Below are 15,717 nucleotides of genomic sequence, written 5' to 3' on the forward strand. Positions count from 1 at the left end.
TGAGCCCAACCGGCCACGGTGTCTGACCCCAAGTCCTGGTGGTCCTCTGAGGCACCAGCTCCCATCCAACCTGCCCTACCTGCCAGCCTGCGGCTCTGCCCAGGTGTGTTTGTGCGTGGGGGGTGGTGTGCCCACCCTCCAGGCCGGCCCAGGGCAGTAGCAGCAAAGCGTGGCATTGCCTCAGTTCCTTAGAAAATATTCATAATAATAATATTAATAACAATATACTCGATGTCGTGGGGCTGGGATGCTGCCCGGGAGTCCGTGTGGGGCGGGCGGCTGCCTACGAGGGGCAGGGGCGCGTGCTGGCCCCCGCCTGGGCGCGGTGCTCCAGGTCCAGCGGCTGTGGGGGCGGGGCGCCAGGCCGGGCAGAGTGCAGCACCAGGTTCTTGATACAGCCGGTGATGCCCGTGGAGAACCTGCCCCCGGTCAGCGTGCTCACGTCGGGAGCTCCACCTTCGGGGATGAGAGGCGACGGGGCTTGTCAGCTCCGGGAGCCCGGCGGGCGGGGGGAGAGGCTGCAGGCTCTAGGTCTGCAGGAGCCCCATTCCCTCCCTGGCCCTGAGGAGGGTGCCCTAGGCCTCACCCAGCCCGGACTTACCGATGTAGATGCTGCCCTTGGTGTTGACGGCCACATTAGGGCCTGGGGACTGGCCACTGACCAGCTCCTCGCCGTCCACCTGGATGGAGCCTCTCCGGCCCTCTCTGTGGTGAACGGGGGGCAGGCTCCTCACCACCAGTTCCAAGTCCCCTCCCTGCCTGCCCCCTGCTCGGAGCTCTTTCCTTTCCGCACTGGATGAGATCCGGCCCCACAAACACAGCTTCCCAGCACCCCACCCGGCTTTCATTCATCCCTTAGGGTGCTTGCCTGCCACCCCCCGGGGAGTTCCGTCCTGCCCTGGAAGTTTGTTCCGGCTCACGGGCCCTCCCCCGACCCTGGCTTCAAGTTCTGTCTCCCAGAGCTCAAAGCTTGCCTCCCTGCACACGGTGGGTGGTGTCCCGTCCCAGTCTAGAACTCCGTGCCCCTCACCCTCGTGCCCAGGTGGACTCCCTTACCGCAGTGCCGTCACCCGATGCCACTCGCCATCATTGATGGGGTCCTCGGAGACGAGGCGGGCCTCCCCGCTGCCCAGCTGGTAGCTGTGGTCACACAGGCCCAAGACAGTGTGAGCTGGGGCAGGCGGTGGTGGTGTGTGTGGCTGGGGTGCCGTGGGCCGCAGCTTCTCGTGGGAGGAGCCGTAGCACCGAGCAGAGGGTCACTGAGGGGGTGAGGGAGGCCAGGGAGGGGGAGGAAGGGCCAGGTGCCCGCACCCACCTGAAGACAAGGTGCCCGTCCTGAAGCCCGAGACTGATGAAGTCCTTGCCGCGGCCGGCCTCTCCCACATCCTGCCCGGGAAGCACAGGGTCACTGGGGTTCCCAGCCTGGAGAGCCAAGGCCCCTGACGGCGGTGGCCTTCACCCTCCTCCTCTCACGGCCCTGCCCGCCAGGAGGCTGAGAACCCTGTGACCCCGGGCCAGATGCCCACACTCACCACACCCTGCCAGAGCAGGAGGCCATTGGCCGTGCTGGTCCGAACCTCCAGCTCGATGGTCTCTGGCACCTCGGGCAGGCTGGGAGTGGAGACACGGGTGAGGGGGAAGTCCCAGGTTCCTGTTCCCCTCCCTGGACCCACAGGCTCCCCTAACACCCATCTCACCTCCTGGAGAAAACGCGGCCGGGGAGAGCTAGGAAGCCGTCATCGTGGAAATAGGCTCCGTACTGCCCAGGGGCATCTGCGGGACAACGTGGGGCTGGTGAGACACCTGCCGGCCTGCGTGGAGTGGCCACCGACCACATGGGCTCCAGGACCCCCACCTCCACTCGTGTGTGCGCTACTATGGGGGCCCTGAACCTGCAGTCTCTGGAGACCCCAGGGGGCTGTGAACAGAAGTCAGGGGCCTGTGAACTTGGATGGGGAAGTCCTGTAGCTCTACCTTCGCTCACTTCTCACTGAAATGTAGCAATTCCTTCCCGTATCCATGTAGGCAGCAAACCAAAGGAGCCGCAGTGGGACCTGTGATGTGTCACTAGCAGACACCCTTACTGCATTTCAGTGGTTACAAATATTTCAGAACGTTGTCTATGCTTGTTGGAACTGCGGTAGCTGTCGGGACCACCACCGGGTCTTGTTATTTAATGTGTTACTAAAGAAGCACCTGTGTTACAAATCTGAAAGTTCTAAGTATTTTGATAACCTTATTTCAGTCCAATTGGTTTGTTCTGAAATCGTATGCATTTTGTTTTTATGTGGTCAGTAGGGTCCAGATAGGGTGACCAGTCGTCCCTATTTGCGGAGTCCTGTCCTGCTTTTAGTTCTGAAAGTCCACATCCCGAGAGACCCCTTAGTCCTGAGCAAGCCGGGACAGCTGGTCACCTCGGTCAGTGGCACACAAAAGGCTCAGGATCTTTGTGTTCCCTCCTTCTTGCAGGCGGGAAGACAGGCTCAGGCGGGCGAGTGACGTGCCCAGGAAGTGGGAAGCCTGCTTTGGACTCCTTTGGCCCCAACGTCCATACTGTGTGTGGCTCCAGCATCCCTGGCCCCAACCTCTCAGACGCATCCCCACAGGCCAGCGCTGGTCCCTGAGGGCCTATGAGGGTGGGGGACACTTTGCCACCCTCTGCCGAACGATGATAACAGCTAACATTTACCAAGCACCTACTGCGTCCCAGTTGTTGTGCCAGGAGCTTCACGGCCAGCTGCAAGCACCATTTCATTTCAATGGATCTCTGTAACAATCCTAGGACTTCGACATAATGCTAACAATGCTAACATTCTGTCCCCACAGCGGACCAGACATTGTTCTCAGCATTTTACATACACTAGATAATTTTACCTGACACAAAGTTTTATCCAACCCTTGTGGGAGGATGTTACTTCTCTTTATTTTACATATACAGAAACTGAGGCACAGAAAGGTTGAGTGACTCACCCGAAGTTACACAGCTAGGAGGTGGCAGGGCTAAGATTTGAATCCAGGCAGGCTGGCTTCTGAGCATGCTCTTAGCCACTCTACTGCTACCTCTCCTATTGTGTTAGTGACAGATAAGAAGATGGGTGTGGACTAAGCGGTTAGCCCAGGGTCTATGAACGGCCAACAAACACTGATTTTTTTTAAAAAATTATGATTGCTTTTAAATAGATTGCGGAGGGGCGCCTGGGTGGCTCAGTCGGTTGAGCGTCCAACTTCGGCTCAGGTCATGATCTCGCAGTCTGTGAGTTCAAGCCCCGCGTCGGGCTCTGTGCTGACAGCTCAGAGCCTGGAGCCTGCTTCCGATTCTGTGTCTCCCTCTCTCTCTGCCCCTCCCCCGTTCATGCTCTGTCTCTCTCTGTCTCAAAAATAAATAAACATTAAAAAAAAAAATTAAAAAAAAATAGATTGTGGAATCCTTGAGAATGAAGGTCTTGCCTTGTTCATCTTATATCTCCTGCTTCCAGAGCAAGGATGGGCACACGATAATTTGTTGACAGAATGCATGAACGTAGAGGAGAAAACTGGGGTCAGAGTGGCTCAAGGACCTGGCCTAGGTCACCTAGCCAGTACGTACAGGGCAGGACCCGGCTCTGTGTTGCTGTGCTCTTTTTTGTTCTGTCCCTCTGTGCCCAGTGAGCCTCCCACATGCTTGTCCTGCTTATAGGCCAGAATTGAGGGTGTGGGGTACCCGGAAGAGGGGCTGAGAGACCAGAAGCCAGGGAAGAGCCAAGCCTCTCTGGCCACAGGAAATACATACCGTTGCCCCCACTGCCTTCCAGATGCCAATCAGACTCGGCTGTGCCTTGTCCAGAGCCTACGAGGAAAGGCGGGGTGCAGTCGGTGAGCACAGACACTGTGGGTGCCACGTCCAGCCCCAGAGGGCCCCAAGAGGGAGGTGGGGAGAGGCCAGGACAGTTACCTTGTTGGCAGCGTGGGCCAGAGAAGCCGGGGGGACAGAGGCAGCGGGTGCCCTGGCAGACGCCCCCGTGCAGACAGGGCTCACGGAGCCGGCAGGGGTTCTCCTCGTGCTCACAGAGGTCTCCTGTGGGCCAGGGCGCAGTGAGCGGGCACGGGTGGGAGTGGCCGCGACCACCTCGTACCGCCCCCTGCCGGGACCTGCCGGGACCTGCCGGGCTCCCACACCTTTGAAGCCATCGGGACACAGGCACTGGAACTCGTACTCGCCGGTAGGCATGCATGTGGCACGGTTCTGGCAAGGCTGGCGCTCACACGGGGAGCTGGTGTAGCACTGCCCGATGCCCCGGCTGCCCAGGAAGCTGTAGGTGAGGTCTAGCCGCTTTCCGTTCACTGACACCTGCAGGCACAGGGACGGGGAGGGGCTCTGGGCATGTGGGACGCAGAGGCAAAGTGACCCAGGGGACAGCAGGGGACCCAAGCGGGAGCACGAGTGGTAAGGTGGGACTCTAGCGCAGGCGAGGGAGGAACCTAAGCCGAATGCCTCCTGTGTGCCAGGGACCGCCATCGGCGCAGTCTCTGCTCCGTGAGGCCCTTCGCGGGAGGCATGATTGTCTCTGATCCACAGAGGAGGGAAGTGAGGCCCAAGGGGAAGCATCTGGGCTCGCTGCAGGCAGAGGGGCCCGTCTGCACCCTCCCCTCCCCTCCCCTCCCCTCTTGTCCTCTGGAGGCCGCTCCTCACCTCACCCACACAGCCACGGAAGTGAGCGCTAACGTTGGTGGCCGGGGGCAGACGCACGGAGGGCTCCACGCCGCCGAGGTAGAGGAGGGTGTGCAGGTTGAGGCCCTGGCTCTTGCCGGGCGAGGAGCGCAGCACGGGGCGTCTGCTGTTCACGCGCAGGCTGCCGTCCTTGTTGAGACGTTCCGCGGACACTCGGTGCCAGTGGCCCAGGGCCAGCGGCTCGGGGGTCCGCAGCACGGCCAGCCCTGGGGAGGACGCCGGGCAGGGATGGCATACGGGGAGCACCCCCCCTCCCCCCGCCCCTCACAGGGCCTGGGGTGGAATCCGCGAGAGATCTAGGGGACTTGCCTCGAGTCACACACAGAGAGAAGGAACGTGAATGAACAGGGGACTTGGGTTGGTCTGACTTCTGAAGTTACTCCTCCAAGCCCCCATGGGGCTTGGGGAGCTGAGGGGGGCACAGCACTTGGCATCTAGAGCCCATCAGTGTTTCACGTCCGGTGCTCACCTGACCCTAGCTCATATCGGAACTCCAGGTGGCCGCCAACCATCGCCAGGGACACGAAGTCCTCCACAGGCCCGCTCTTCCCCCCGCTGAACAGCAGGATGCCGTCAGGCGCCAGCGGCTTGAACTCAATGTCCAGGCGCAGTTCATGGTGCGTGTTGGTGAGGGCGGGCAGTGCCAGGTAGGAGCCAGTGCCCGACATGGAGGGGGTGGTCACCGTCACACCTGCAGCAGCCACAGCTCAGCCGGGGGCAGTGGGGATACTGGCGCCCTTGCCTGCCCCCCTCCAGACCCAGGGGCTCAGGACCAATTGGGTCACAGCTGCAGCACAGGAGCGCCAGACCGTGGGCCCTGCAGACCAGCCTGGAAGAATCTCCTGTAAGAGCGGGGGAGCTTCGGGGACCCTCATGCAAGTGACTCAGACTGGGCAGAGGCTTGGTTGGCCAGGTGCCTTTGAGGCCCTATGGCTCTGGAGTAATTTTATCAACCACAGGGCCCTTGGTGGCCTCAGAGTGTCCCTGCCCAGCTTCCCCCCATCCTTCTGGGATTCCCTGGGGTCTCAGGTCTGGCTCCACTCACCTTCCTCACATCTCATCCCTGAGCGGCCCAGATGGCAGCGACAGGTGTAGCCTCGACCGTCAGGCCGGTTCACACAGGTGGCGTCGGGCCCACAGGCCTCTGGGGGACACAGGGACCGGCAGGGAGCATTGAACTGGCCTGGGAGAGGGTGGGGTCCTGATGCCAAAGCCCCATCTATTGCACCCAGGGGGCCTTGGCTAGCCTGGGAGGGCTGCCTCTGAGACCGGGCAGGAGGAGTGGATTACAGTTGGGGTAAAGGGGGGGGGGGGCGGTGCTGAGAAGGCTGGACAGGGGACACATGAGGGGGCAGTGAATGAGTGAGTGTGGTGTTCTTGAAGGACTGTAGCTGGTGACAGTGCAGGGGCGGTGGTACCGAGGGGGCAGGTAACGGGGTGTGTGCCTTGGTGGGAGACGGGAAGGTGGTAGGTGCCCGGGGTGGTGAGGGGCTGGGGGGAGCGCCAGGAGCCGCGATGGGGGCAGGATGGGTGGTTGGGGGTGAGAACTCGGGGAGCAGAGATGGGCGCAGAGTGGGTACTGGGGTGGCAGAGACGAAGTCAGTATCTAGGAGGAGGGGCGGGTACCTGGACGAGTGACAGAGGGTCACTAAGTACAGCTAGCAGTGGGGCGGGTGGATCTGGAGGGGCGGCAACGGGCGGAGGCCAGCACCCAGGGGTGGCAGCGACTGGAAGGGTGGGTCACACACCTGGGTGGCAGTGCAGGGCCTGGGAGTGCTCACAGCGGCTCCCGGTGAAGCCAGCCGGGCAGATGCACACGTAGCTGCTGCTCTCTGAATCCTGACATTGGCCCCCGTTCTGCGAAGTTGCCCCCAGAAGTCAGGCCAGGAACATCCTGCCTCTCCCCCGCTTCCCACGGGGGTCTGCCCCGGCCGCGGGCAGCGGCAGGGGCAGCTAGGTGGTGAGTGCGGTGTGGGGTTACCTGGCAGGGCCGGTCCCGACAGGTGGGGCAGTGGGAGATGCCGTGCGCCGTAAGGTTGAGGTCGTGGAAGATGATCTCCTCGCCCTGGATGCGCAGCTCCCGGACGCAGCCTGGGCAGCAGCAGGCACAGTGAGAAGGGCGGCAGTGCCGGGCCCAGCCCGTACCCTGTAGGGCTCTTCGGGGCTCCCGTGGGCTCTGCCCACCGGCCAGCTGAGGCTCGGCCAGGGACAGAGGCGGGGAGGGGGCTCACCTACGAAGCCGCCGCTCAGCCCCGCCTTGGGGATGGCGCCGTAGTCGGGGTAGCCACCCAGGTAGAGCTCCTCGTTTAGGTCCAGGCCCTGGAACTTGCCCTGGGCAGTGGAGAAGTCAGGGATGGTGAAGAGGGGCTGGGCAGAGGTGGGGAGGGGGCCGGAAACGGGGGGACCGGTGGGGCCTCACCTGAGAGGTCCCGTTGACCGGGGCCAGTCCGCCCACAATCAGAGAGCCCTGGGTAAGGCTGCGCAGCAGGGTCACGGTGTGGAACTGGCCCAGTGCCAGCGGAGTGGGGTGGCGGATGGTGGCCATGCCTGAGCCTGCGTCAAACCTGCTCCACCGAGTGGAGCCGGGCAGGAGGAAAGCACTTAAGCGGCTTGTCAGAAGGGCTGGGCGGTGGGCCCAGCCTGGGCAGAGGTGATGTCACTGTTTCCTGCAGTTCTGATCTAGTTCCTGTCCCTGCCCTGTCCTCCCGCCCTATCACCCACCCCTAGCTCGCCACATCCCTGCCCCTTCCTCAGGTCTTCTCCTTGCTCCGCCTCCCCAGAGCTTATCTGGAGCAGCCCCTGGGGCGCCAGCTGCCCTCAACCTTACACCTTGTTGCTCTCCCTTTATGGCTGGGTCTTCCCCAGCTAGAATATATCTTCCCCCGAGGGCCAGAATGTGGTCTGTCCCTGTCCGTGCCTGGCACCATGTTCAGCAAATAGCTACCGAGTGATGAATGAATGAGCCTGGTCTGCAGGAGTCCCACCGGGTAAAGACATGCTCAGCATCACTGAGCATTTCTGCTGCAGTTTTGGGCAAGTCTGAGGCCGCTTCCTCCTCCGCTTGGTCGACACACTGTGTCCACTCGAGCAGATCAGGTGGTCACCGAAGGTAATGGCCACATCTCCTCCCTCCTCCTTCGTCCAACTCAAGCCAGGGTGGTGTGTGCCTGACCAAAGCCCGCAGTCCCCCAGCCCCCTTCCCCTGTAAATGGGAAGGGTGAGGGTCTCACCGGAACTCAGGCCTTCCACCCACGAGGCCGAAGGAGATGAAGTCAGGCTGCCTGTTGGCCAGGTTGGTGGGGCTCCCTGGGATCCGCTTCTGCCCATTATACAGCAGCATCCCTGGGAGGGCACAGCCATGTAAGGCCCTCCCTCCAGCTCCCCAGCTATGGGCTCCCTGTCTGCCCAGCCCCAGGGGTGAGTGACCCTTCACTCTCTAGCTCCCATCCCTCCCTCTATACGGACACCCTGTGCAGCCGGGGCCTTCCCACTGTCTCCGGATGTGCCTTATACAGAGACTGGCTCAGAGCCCCTACAAAGAAATAGAGTTTGCTTCACTCACACTGGAGGGCCTACCTGAAGGAGGAGAGGAAGGCAGAGACTCACCCGAGTAGAGAAGGAGGCCTGGACAGTGAAAGTCAGAGACCCGTAGGAGATGGAGAAGAGAGAGAGAGAGAGAGAGAGAGAGAGAGGAGGAAAGGCTGAGAAATGGAGACAAAAGAGGGAAGGAGGAGGAGAGGCAGAACAGGAAGCCAAGACAGGAGGATGGGGTGGGGGTGAGGCCATGGCAGAGGTAGGAGGTACTGCGGAGTGGGGGATGGAGACAGGAGGAGGCACGAGAGAGGACCCAGAGGTCAGGCCTGGGGGTCCCAGGACAGGGATCTGAGGGAGGTGGGTAGGACTGGGGGCCACCAGGGCTCAGACAGTAATGGTGGTTACTCCAAGAGATCCCTGCCCCAGGCTCCCCAAAGCAGCCCCTCTCTTGCTCACCATCGGCTGAGTCAGGACGGAAGGTGATCTTGATCTCGAACTTCCTGTAGGCATCTTTGATGGTGGGCAGTGGCAGGAAGGAGTGGGGGGTCTGTGTGAAGTAGGGCACCACCCGCTCTGTGGGCAGAGAATGTAGCTAGAGACACTGCCCAGCAGGCAGCGGGCAGGGCACTGCCTGGTCCAGAGGGTGTTGTCTTACCCGGCACCTGCAGATGGGCAAAGGCTTTGACCTTGCCCTGGTGATTGGTAGCAGTGCAGACGTAAGTGCCTGCGTCCTGAGGTCGGACCGAGGGCAGCAGCAGCATGGTGTTCTCCACGCGGCTGTCAGGTGGCAGGTTACCGTCCAGCTGCAAATGTACCCACACTTGGGACCCTGGCCTTGGCCCACACCTCCACGGGCTCTGTCTCCCATCTTGCCTCAGGCCCACCCTCAGACACTGGGCTCGTACTCTGTGCCAAGCCTGGGCCTGGGCCTGCGGGCACTGAGATGGTGAAGGCCTGACCTCGCCCCTCAGGCATGCCTGCTCGTCCCCTGCCCAGCATTTACCTTGCTCCAGGTGATCTTGGGAGTGGGGTAGCCAGAGACCATGCAGGGGAAGGCGGCTGCAGAACCAGCAGGCACACGGACCTCTGGGGGCGTGGAGATCTGGGGCAAGGCTAAGAGCGGGCAAAGAGACACAGGCCATCAACATGATGACAGCCGCCACTAGAGAGCCCAGCCTGTGTCCGGACTCATTTCATCCTCACTCTAGCCCCTGAAGGGAGGCGCTGCTTCCCCATTTTACAGGTGAGGCTCACTGGGCAGTCAGGGCTCAGGGGCAGGTCCACTTGGTTCCACAGCCCGACAGTCTTCAACACACCCCGGCAGAAAGTGGTGCAGCCCTCTGGGGACTTGAGACGGGGGTACCAGGGCAGCTTTGCATCAGTAAGTCTGGGGGCAAGTCATAGGGTTTGGGGTGAAAAGGAGCTGCCTCTGAAGACAACACAGATTTGTGTCTGCCCTGCACCCACTGCCTTTTCACTCTCTTTTACGTCTGTTTTGTGCTCACGTCGTCACTGCCATCGGATCGGGCTGTGGGTCTCTGCTGTCAGAGCAGGTGCTCCAGTGGGTGAGGACTACATATCCGTTTCCCTCCTCCTGCCCCCTGTCCCCGGGGAGGTCCCTGCCGGCCTTCACCTTGCACGAGCAGCAGCACGTGGGACTGGGTGGTGCCAGCGGCGTTGGTGGCCGTGCAGCGGTACTGCCCCGCATCGGCCAGCTCCACGTGGGCGATCCTGACGATGCCCCCGCTCTGCACGATGCCAGGCCGCAGGCGCCCCCCGACTTTGCTCCATGTCACCTGGGGCTTGGGGTCACCCAGGGCCAGGCACTCGAACTCCACGGCATGGCCGACCACCACGGTCTGCACGGAGGTCCGAATGTTGATGAGCACCGAGGGCAGGGCTGGGGGGGCAGGGAGCAAAGGTAGAGTGAGAGTGAGGCCAGCCTGCTGCAGGCTTGGCCCGAGGAGGTGAACACCGGGGCCCTTGGCAGCCATCCCTTTCTTCATTTGCTTTCTCGTGCATCCACTCATGCACACACTCACTCGTTTGCCCTTGTTTACAGGGTTACTCATTTGCATGTCTGCTGTCATTTTTCATTGGCTGGTCTGAGCACCCACCACTCCATCCATCTCCCTTCTTCCCTCCCTTGCAGTATTTGTTAGGCCCCCTTATGGTATGCTAGACACAAGCAAGAAACAATCGAATAATTCTCTTTATTCATAGACATTTCAGGGGCTTCCCGGGGAATAGAGTCCCTGTGCCCCTCATTTCTGTTGTAGGCTTTTAAAAAAATTTGTTAATGTTTATCATTATTACTATTATTTTAATTTTTTAAGACGTTTATTCATTTTTGAGAGACAGAGACAAAGCACAAGTCGGGAGGGGCAGAGAGAGAGACACAGAATCCGAAGCAGGCTCCAGGCTCCGAGCACAGAGCCCGACGTGGGGCTCAAACTCATGAATGCAAGACCATGACCTGAGCTGAAGTTGGACACTTAACTGACTGAGCCACCCAGGCTCCCCAATGTTTATTAGTTTTGAGAGAGAGAGAGAGAGAGAGAGAGAGAGAGAGAATAAGCAGAGGAGGGGAGAGAGAAAGGGAGACACAGAATCCGAAGCAGGCTCCAGGCTCTGAGTGCTCAGCACAGAGCCTGACATGGGGCTCGAACCCACAAGCCGTGAGATCGTGACCTGAGCCGAAGTCAGTGCTCAACTGACTGAGCCACCCAGGCGCCCTACTATCCTCTGCTCTTAGGAGAGGAAGCTACCATCCTACCTTGGACAACCAGCTGGGCACTGGCCTGGGCCTGTCCCCATGGTCCATAGGCCTGGCAAACATATGTCCCTTGGCAGCTCTGGTCCAAGTTCTGGATTCTGTAAAGAAAAAATAATAAGACATCAGTGAATACAAACAATTGATAAGAATGCTCTGCAATGGCATGTGAGTTCAAAGCCATTGGAGATTAGCACATGGCGTAAGCTTCTGGTCTCTCGCTAACCACGTGAGGTAGGTAGTAGGTAAGTGAGGCAGACAGGCAGGCAGGTAGATGTCACCACATCCATTTTAGGCCAAGACCTTACGGTCAGAGCTCAAGATCTGCTACACAGAGTAGCAGAGCTGAGATCTGGGTCATGTGTATACATCTGGCCTCAGAGACTGTTCTCTTTCCCCTAATAATAAGGATGCGAATATGAGCTCCTGTTTACTGAAGACCTTTCCCATGCTTTAGATAATGTCATTTGGTCCCATGTAAGTCATTGTATGGCTGAGGACATTCAGGCTCAGAGAATGGAAGTCACTTGCCTGAGGATACTGTTTCATGCTGAGCCCCACAGGACAGGTATCCTAACAGCCCCGGTGTGTACCTTGGTGCTCAAGTTCAGTATGGCCTCTCCCCCGACTCACCGGAGCACCCCATCCTGCACACTGTGGCCAGGAGGCAGCTGACCCCCTTCCTTGACCCAACGGAGCTGGGTGCCCTGGTCACTGGGCACGGCACAGTGGAACTCGACGCTGGCCCCTACGCTCTTGGTCTCCAGCTGAGGTGTGACCTGAACGGTGGGCGCGGATCCTGCTGGGATGGCGGTGGCCGGGACAGAGCCAGAGGGGCCTGTGGGGACATGCACGGGGTTGTGTGTGTGTGTGTGTGTGTGTGTGTTACTCCCGACGCCTCCACCTCCCAGGACCCAGAAAACCTCCATCCTAACATCCAAGGGATGCTCTTTTCCCAGAAGCCCCTTCTGCCCAGCCTGGTCCAGGGCTGCCCCGCTCACCTTGAATGAGCACCTGGGCGAAGGCCTCAGCCGAGCCCACCTTGTTGGTGACCCGGCAACGGTAGCGGCCTGAGTCCTCGGGGGCCGCGGGCTCAAAGCGCAGCATCTCGTTCCTGGCAGTCGCCCTCCCAGGGAGGCTGCCACCCACACGGCTCCACTGGAAGGTGAGCGGGGGTGTCCCATGCGCCAGGCACTGGATCTGCACCGTCTCTCCTGCCCGCACCGAAGCGTGCTCCGGGACTGTGGTGGCATACGGTGGGCCTGGGGTGGGGGACGGATAGGTCGGGGCAGGGGAGAGCAGCGGTCAGGATGTGAGCGGGTGTTGGACCCAGGTGACTTGCCAAAGGGCCAGGGAAGCTGCTTGGTGAAGCAGAGGACTGGGGATGAAGGAAGCAAGGGTCCCAGGAGGGGATGCGGGTCTCAGGCTAGGGCAGGTTCTGGGGGCCTGAGCTGCACGGGGCCCTCTCGATGGCGTTCCTGGGGCTCTGTCCAGGGTGTAGCCTGGCTCAGGGCTCCATACAGGGCAGAGAGGACAGCCCAATGAGGGCAGATGAGCTCCTTACTCTCCACATGCAGGGCGATGGTGGCCTCGGCATGCCCGGTAGGGCTGGTGGCGTTGCAGATGTACTGGCCTGAGTCCTGCTGGGCCACCCGGGGGATGATCAGTGTGTCACCTTCCAGCCGGTGCTGCCAGGGCAGTGGGGAGCGCAGCTTGGACCAGTGGATGGTGGGCGTGGGGCTGCCTGTGGAGTGGAAGACCACAGGGGTCACCGGGCTGCCCTGGGGATGAGCTGGGGGTGAGGCTGGTGAGGAAGCGACCGGGTGATCCCGTCCCTTCACGGGAGTCACTGAGTGGGCATTTCAGCCATCACTGGGTGATGCCAGCAGCAGCAAATTCCCCTCCCCGGGTACGATAACATCTCCAGATGTCTTGTGTCTACAGTTCAGGCCCCAGGGCAGCACTGCCCTCTGTACTGTGTGCCAGCCCCGTCCATACCTGTGGCTGAGCAGCGCAGTGTGGCTGTGTGTCCAGCCTCTACAGTCAGCTCGGCTTCTTCAACTTGAACCTGGGGGGCCCCTGGGGCCACAGTGCCTGTGTCCACAATCACCTCCACCCGCTTCTGTGCTGTGCCTAGCGCATTCCGAGCCAGGCATACGTAGGTGCCTGCATCTGATGGTTTAGCTGATGAAATCTGGAAGAAAGCAAGGATGCTGGTTATGTGGGCACTGATAGGCACCTTGGCGTCAGCCCCCAGCTCTGGCTTGCTTTTACCTCTTCCCTCTCTCCTTCCCTTGACTTTTAGTTCTCCTGTTCGACTAGCTGCTTGAGGACTCACACTCAAACATCTATCCCATTAGTCCATCCATCCACTTGTCCATGAACCCACCTATCCATCCCCTATCTACCCACCCACCTACCTATCTACCCGCTCACTGACCCATCTACACACCCATCCACTTTACATCCATTCACCCACCCATCTACCTAACCATCCACCCATCTGCCCACCCATCCACCCACCTACCCACCCATCCATCCATCCTTCCAGCCATTCTTTCTTCCTTCCCTTCTTTTCCTTTCTTTCTTCCTGACCATCTTCCAATCTACCCACCAACCACTTATCTCATGCCCCCCCCTTTCTCTCTCCATCCATTCATCACCCAACTTCCCATTTACTACTCTTTCCTCCGAGCATCTGTTCAAGGATGAGCCCTGACTGGGCCTCAGACCCAGAGATGAAATGGCCCTGGCCAGGGGAAGATTCGCCTCACCTGCAACACCGTATGGCTGTCCACGACCCCATACATCCGCTGTTCTAGGTTGGTGGGGGCGCCAATCCGGGTCCAGTGAGCCGAAGAGCGGGGCTCCCCAGCACTGACACATTCCAGGGTGATGGACTTTCCTACCTTCACCCGCACGGGACCCTCAGGGAGCACAGACACAGTAGGGGGCCCTGCCCAGAGGAAGGACATTACTGTTACTCATGCAGGGCTTTGCCCACCACATGCACTGTCACAGCCCCTGTCTTAGTAGCAGCCAGGTGGGCACTATTCTACACCAATGTGGAGAATAGGAGGCTCCGAGAGGGAGAATGCCTGAGAGGGAGGGGCATTGGCAGAAGCAGAATTTAAACTTAGGAGGTTGTGAGCTCAGAATCAGGGCTAGAAACAGGAAGGCAGAGCCCAGGGGGTAGACACCACTCACCGTGCACACTGAGGTTGACGACACTTTGGGCCACGCCGTAGGCGTTGGAGGCCACACAGCGGTAAGCACCGTGGTTGCTGGGTCGGGTGCCCACGATGGTGATGATGGAGCCGTTGGGGCTGATGTGGACATTGTCTGTGGGGTCGGCATTGGGCAGGGCACGCACGGTCAGTGAGGTCGTCTTCATGCCTTGGTGCTGCCAGTGGGCGTAGCTCTGCCCCACGTCCCCGACCCCTCCAGCCTGGGTGTATATGACTCACAGGGTCCCAGGTGGAAGATGGAAGAGTCCTTGGAGACTACCGGGTCTAGCCCCTTCACCATCCAGATGGAGCCGGTGAGGCCCCAGAGGGGAGGGGCCTCACCCAGAGCCACACGGTGAGTTTGGTGCCTTTGCCCCACCCACGATGGTGATCACCACGCCTTTGCACCTGACTCCAGCACGCACATACACGCACACACACACGCACGCGCACACACACACACACACCCGCCCCACCCTGCAGCCCTCCCCGGGCTCACCCTCCAGTTCTTGGTTCCGAGTTTTCCACTCGAGGCTGATGGGGGCTGCCCCGTCATGGATGAGGCACTTGAAGCTGGCATCTTGGCCCTGCTGCACAGTGCTGCTGGGCGGGTCGATAGAGATGACGGGGCTCCTAAGGCCTGGGGGACGAGGCGGGCAGAGGGCTGGGCTCAGGAGGGCCGGGTTGGCTTGACCTCCCTGCCTCAGCTCCATGGTCTCCCCTCCTCCCCCTGCCCGTGGCATCTGCCACACTCACGGTAGGAGGACCCCGCACTGGGTGGGACAGTGACTGTGAAGGAAGCCTCCTGCTCAGGGCCTGAGCCGCCAACCACGCGGCACACGTACTCGCCGGAGTCAGCAGGGGACACGTGGTGGAGCCGCAGCCGGGAGCCGTGGGTCTGTCGGAGCGAGGAGGGCACAGCCATCAGGCCATAGCACTTGGGGCAGGGCAAGTGCCCAGGCCCACTGTACCAGCACCCGAGTTCTCCCTCAGGTCTCAGGAACCCGGGGCTCCAGCTGGGAGGGGTGAGGGGACTTCATTTACTGGCTCCTACGTGTCCAACTGACCCAATTTATAGAGGAGAAAGCTGCCTCAGGAAGCAAGTCAGCAGCAGGGCCAGAACGCCCAGGCCCCTCGCTCCCATGCTCTGCTCCCAAAACTACTCTATCCCCTGGGGTGCCAGAGGAGGCTAGGGCTGGCATGAGGTTTGGGGTGCGGAAAGCAAACGCAGGTTGGACGCTGCCTGCCCTGGAATCCTGCCCATCAGGCCCCTGTACCTGGTGCCGGGCGGGGAGGCTGCCCCCACGCTTGTACCACGTGACCTGGGCGTGGGCCTGCCCTGGCACCACGCAGTTCAGGTCCAGGGTCTGTCCTTCGGCCACGTGGGAGGAGGAGGCCTCGATATAGATGGGCTGGGCCAGTCCTGGGGCTGTGGGCACAATGGGTGGGTGAGAAGGGTGAGGCTCCCGGGGATG

General features: G+C 60.6%; 1 protein-coding gene across 18 annotated transcripts in view; it reads right to left on the minus strand.

The window, feature by feature from the left end:
- Positions 1 to 180: 180 nt before the first annotated feature.
- HSPG2 (heparan sulfate proteoglycan 2) overlaps positions 181 to 15,717 on the minus strand; it is a 99,469-nt gene continuing 83,932 nt past the window's right edge. For 12 of the 18 annotated variants that reach the window (XM_045476014.1, XM_045476025.1, XM_045476024.1 and 9 more), the window contains 32 exons: positions 15,520 to 15,671; positions 14,999 to 15,140; positions 14,742 to 14,882; positions 14,223 to 14,357; positions 13,790 to 13,971; positions 13,014 to 13,209; positions 12,580 to 12,759; positions 12,017 to 12,277; positions 11,649 to 11,853; positions 11,019 to 11,116; positions 9,876 to 10,142; positions 9,246 to 9,355; positions 8,898 to 9,045; positions 8,699 to 8,815; positions 8,315 to 8,332; positions 7,939 to 8,050; positions 7,128 to 7,272; positions 6,940 to 7,039; positions 6,690 to 6,799; positions 6,457 to 6,565; positions 5,754 to 5,852; positions 5,178 to 5,399; positions 4,670 to 4,914; positions 4,156 to 4,327; positions 3,932 to 4,054; positions 3,770 to 3,826; positions 1,698 to 1,773; positions 1,533 to 1,611; positions 1,316 to 1,386; positions 1,057 to 1,140; positions 602 to 705; positions 181 to 456 (listed from right to left, as the gene is read on the minus strand). In XM_045476014.1, coding sequence (XP_045331970.1) covers positions 284 to 456; positions 602 to 705; positions 1,057 to 1,140; positions 1,316 to 1,386; positions 1,533 to 1,611; positions 1,698 to 1,773; positions 3,770 to 3,826; positions 3,932 to 4,054; positions 4,156 to 4,327; positions 4,670 to 4,914; positions 5,178 to 5,399; positions 5,754 to 5,852; positions 6,457 to 6,565; positions 6,690 to 6,799; positions 6,940 to 7,039; positions 7,128 to 7,272; positions 7,939 to 8,050; positions 8,315 to 8,332; positions 8,699 to 8,815; positions 8,898 to 9,045; positions 9,246 to 9,355; positions 9,876 to 10,142; positions 11,019 to 11,116; positions 11,649 to 11,853; positions 12,017 to 12,277; positions 12,580 to 12,759; positions 13,014 to 13,209; positions 13,790 to 13,971; positions 14,223 to 14,357; positions 14,742 to 14,882; positions 14,999 to 15,140; positions 15,520 to 15,671 — 4,433 coding nt within the window. In that variant the 3' untranslated portion in view covers positions 181 to 283. The remainder of the gene's footprint in view (positions 457 to 601; positions 706 to 1,056; positions 1,141 to 1,315; positions 1,387 to 1,532; positions 1,612 to 1,697; positions 1,774 to 3,769; positions 3,827 to 3,931; positions 4,055 to 4,155; positions 4,328 to 4,669; positions 4,915 to 5,177; positions 5,400 to 5,753; positions 5,853 to 6,456; positions 6,566 to 6,689; positions 6,800 to 6,939; positions 7,040 to 7,127; positions 7,273 to 7,938; positions 8,051 to 8,314; positions 8,333 to 8,698; positions 8,816 to 8,897; positions 9,046 to 9,245; positions 9,356 to 9,875; positions 10,143 to 11,018; positions 11,117 to 11,648; positions 11,854 to 12,016; positions 12,278 to 12,579; positions 12,760 to 13,013; positions 13,210 to 13,789; positions 13,972 to 14,222; positions 14,358 to 14,741; positions 14,883 to 14,998; positions 15,141 to 15,519; positions 15,672 to 15,717) is intronic. The other 6 variants (XM_045476027.1, XM_045476026.1, XM_045476022.1 and 3 more) reach the window with 2 other exon arrangements.

Source organism: Leopardus geoffroyi, chromosome C1 (genome assembly GCF_018350155.1).
Source record: "Leopardus geoffroyi isolate Oge1 chromosome C1, O.geoffroyi_Oge1_pat1.0, whole genome shotgun sequence".
NCBI lineage: Eukaryota > Metazoa > Chordata > Mammalia > Carnivora > Felidae > Leopardus > Leopardus geoffroyi.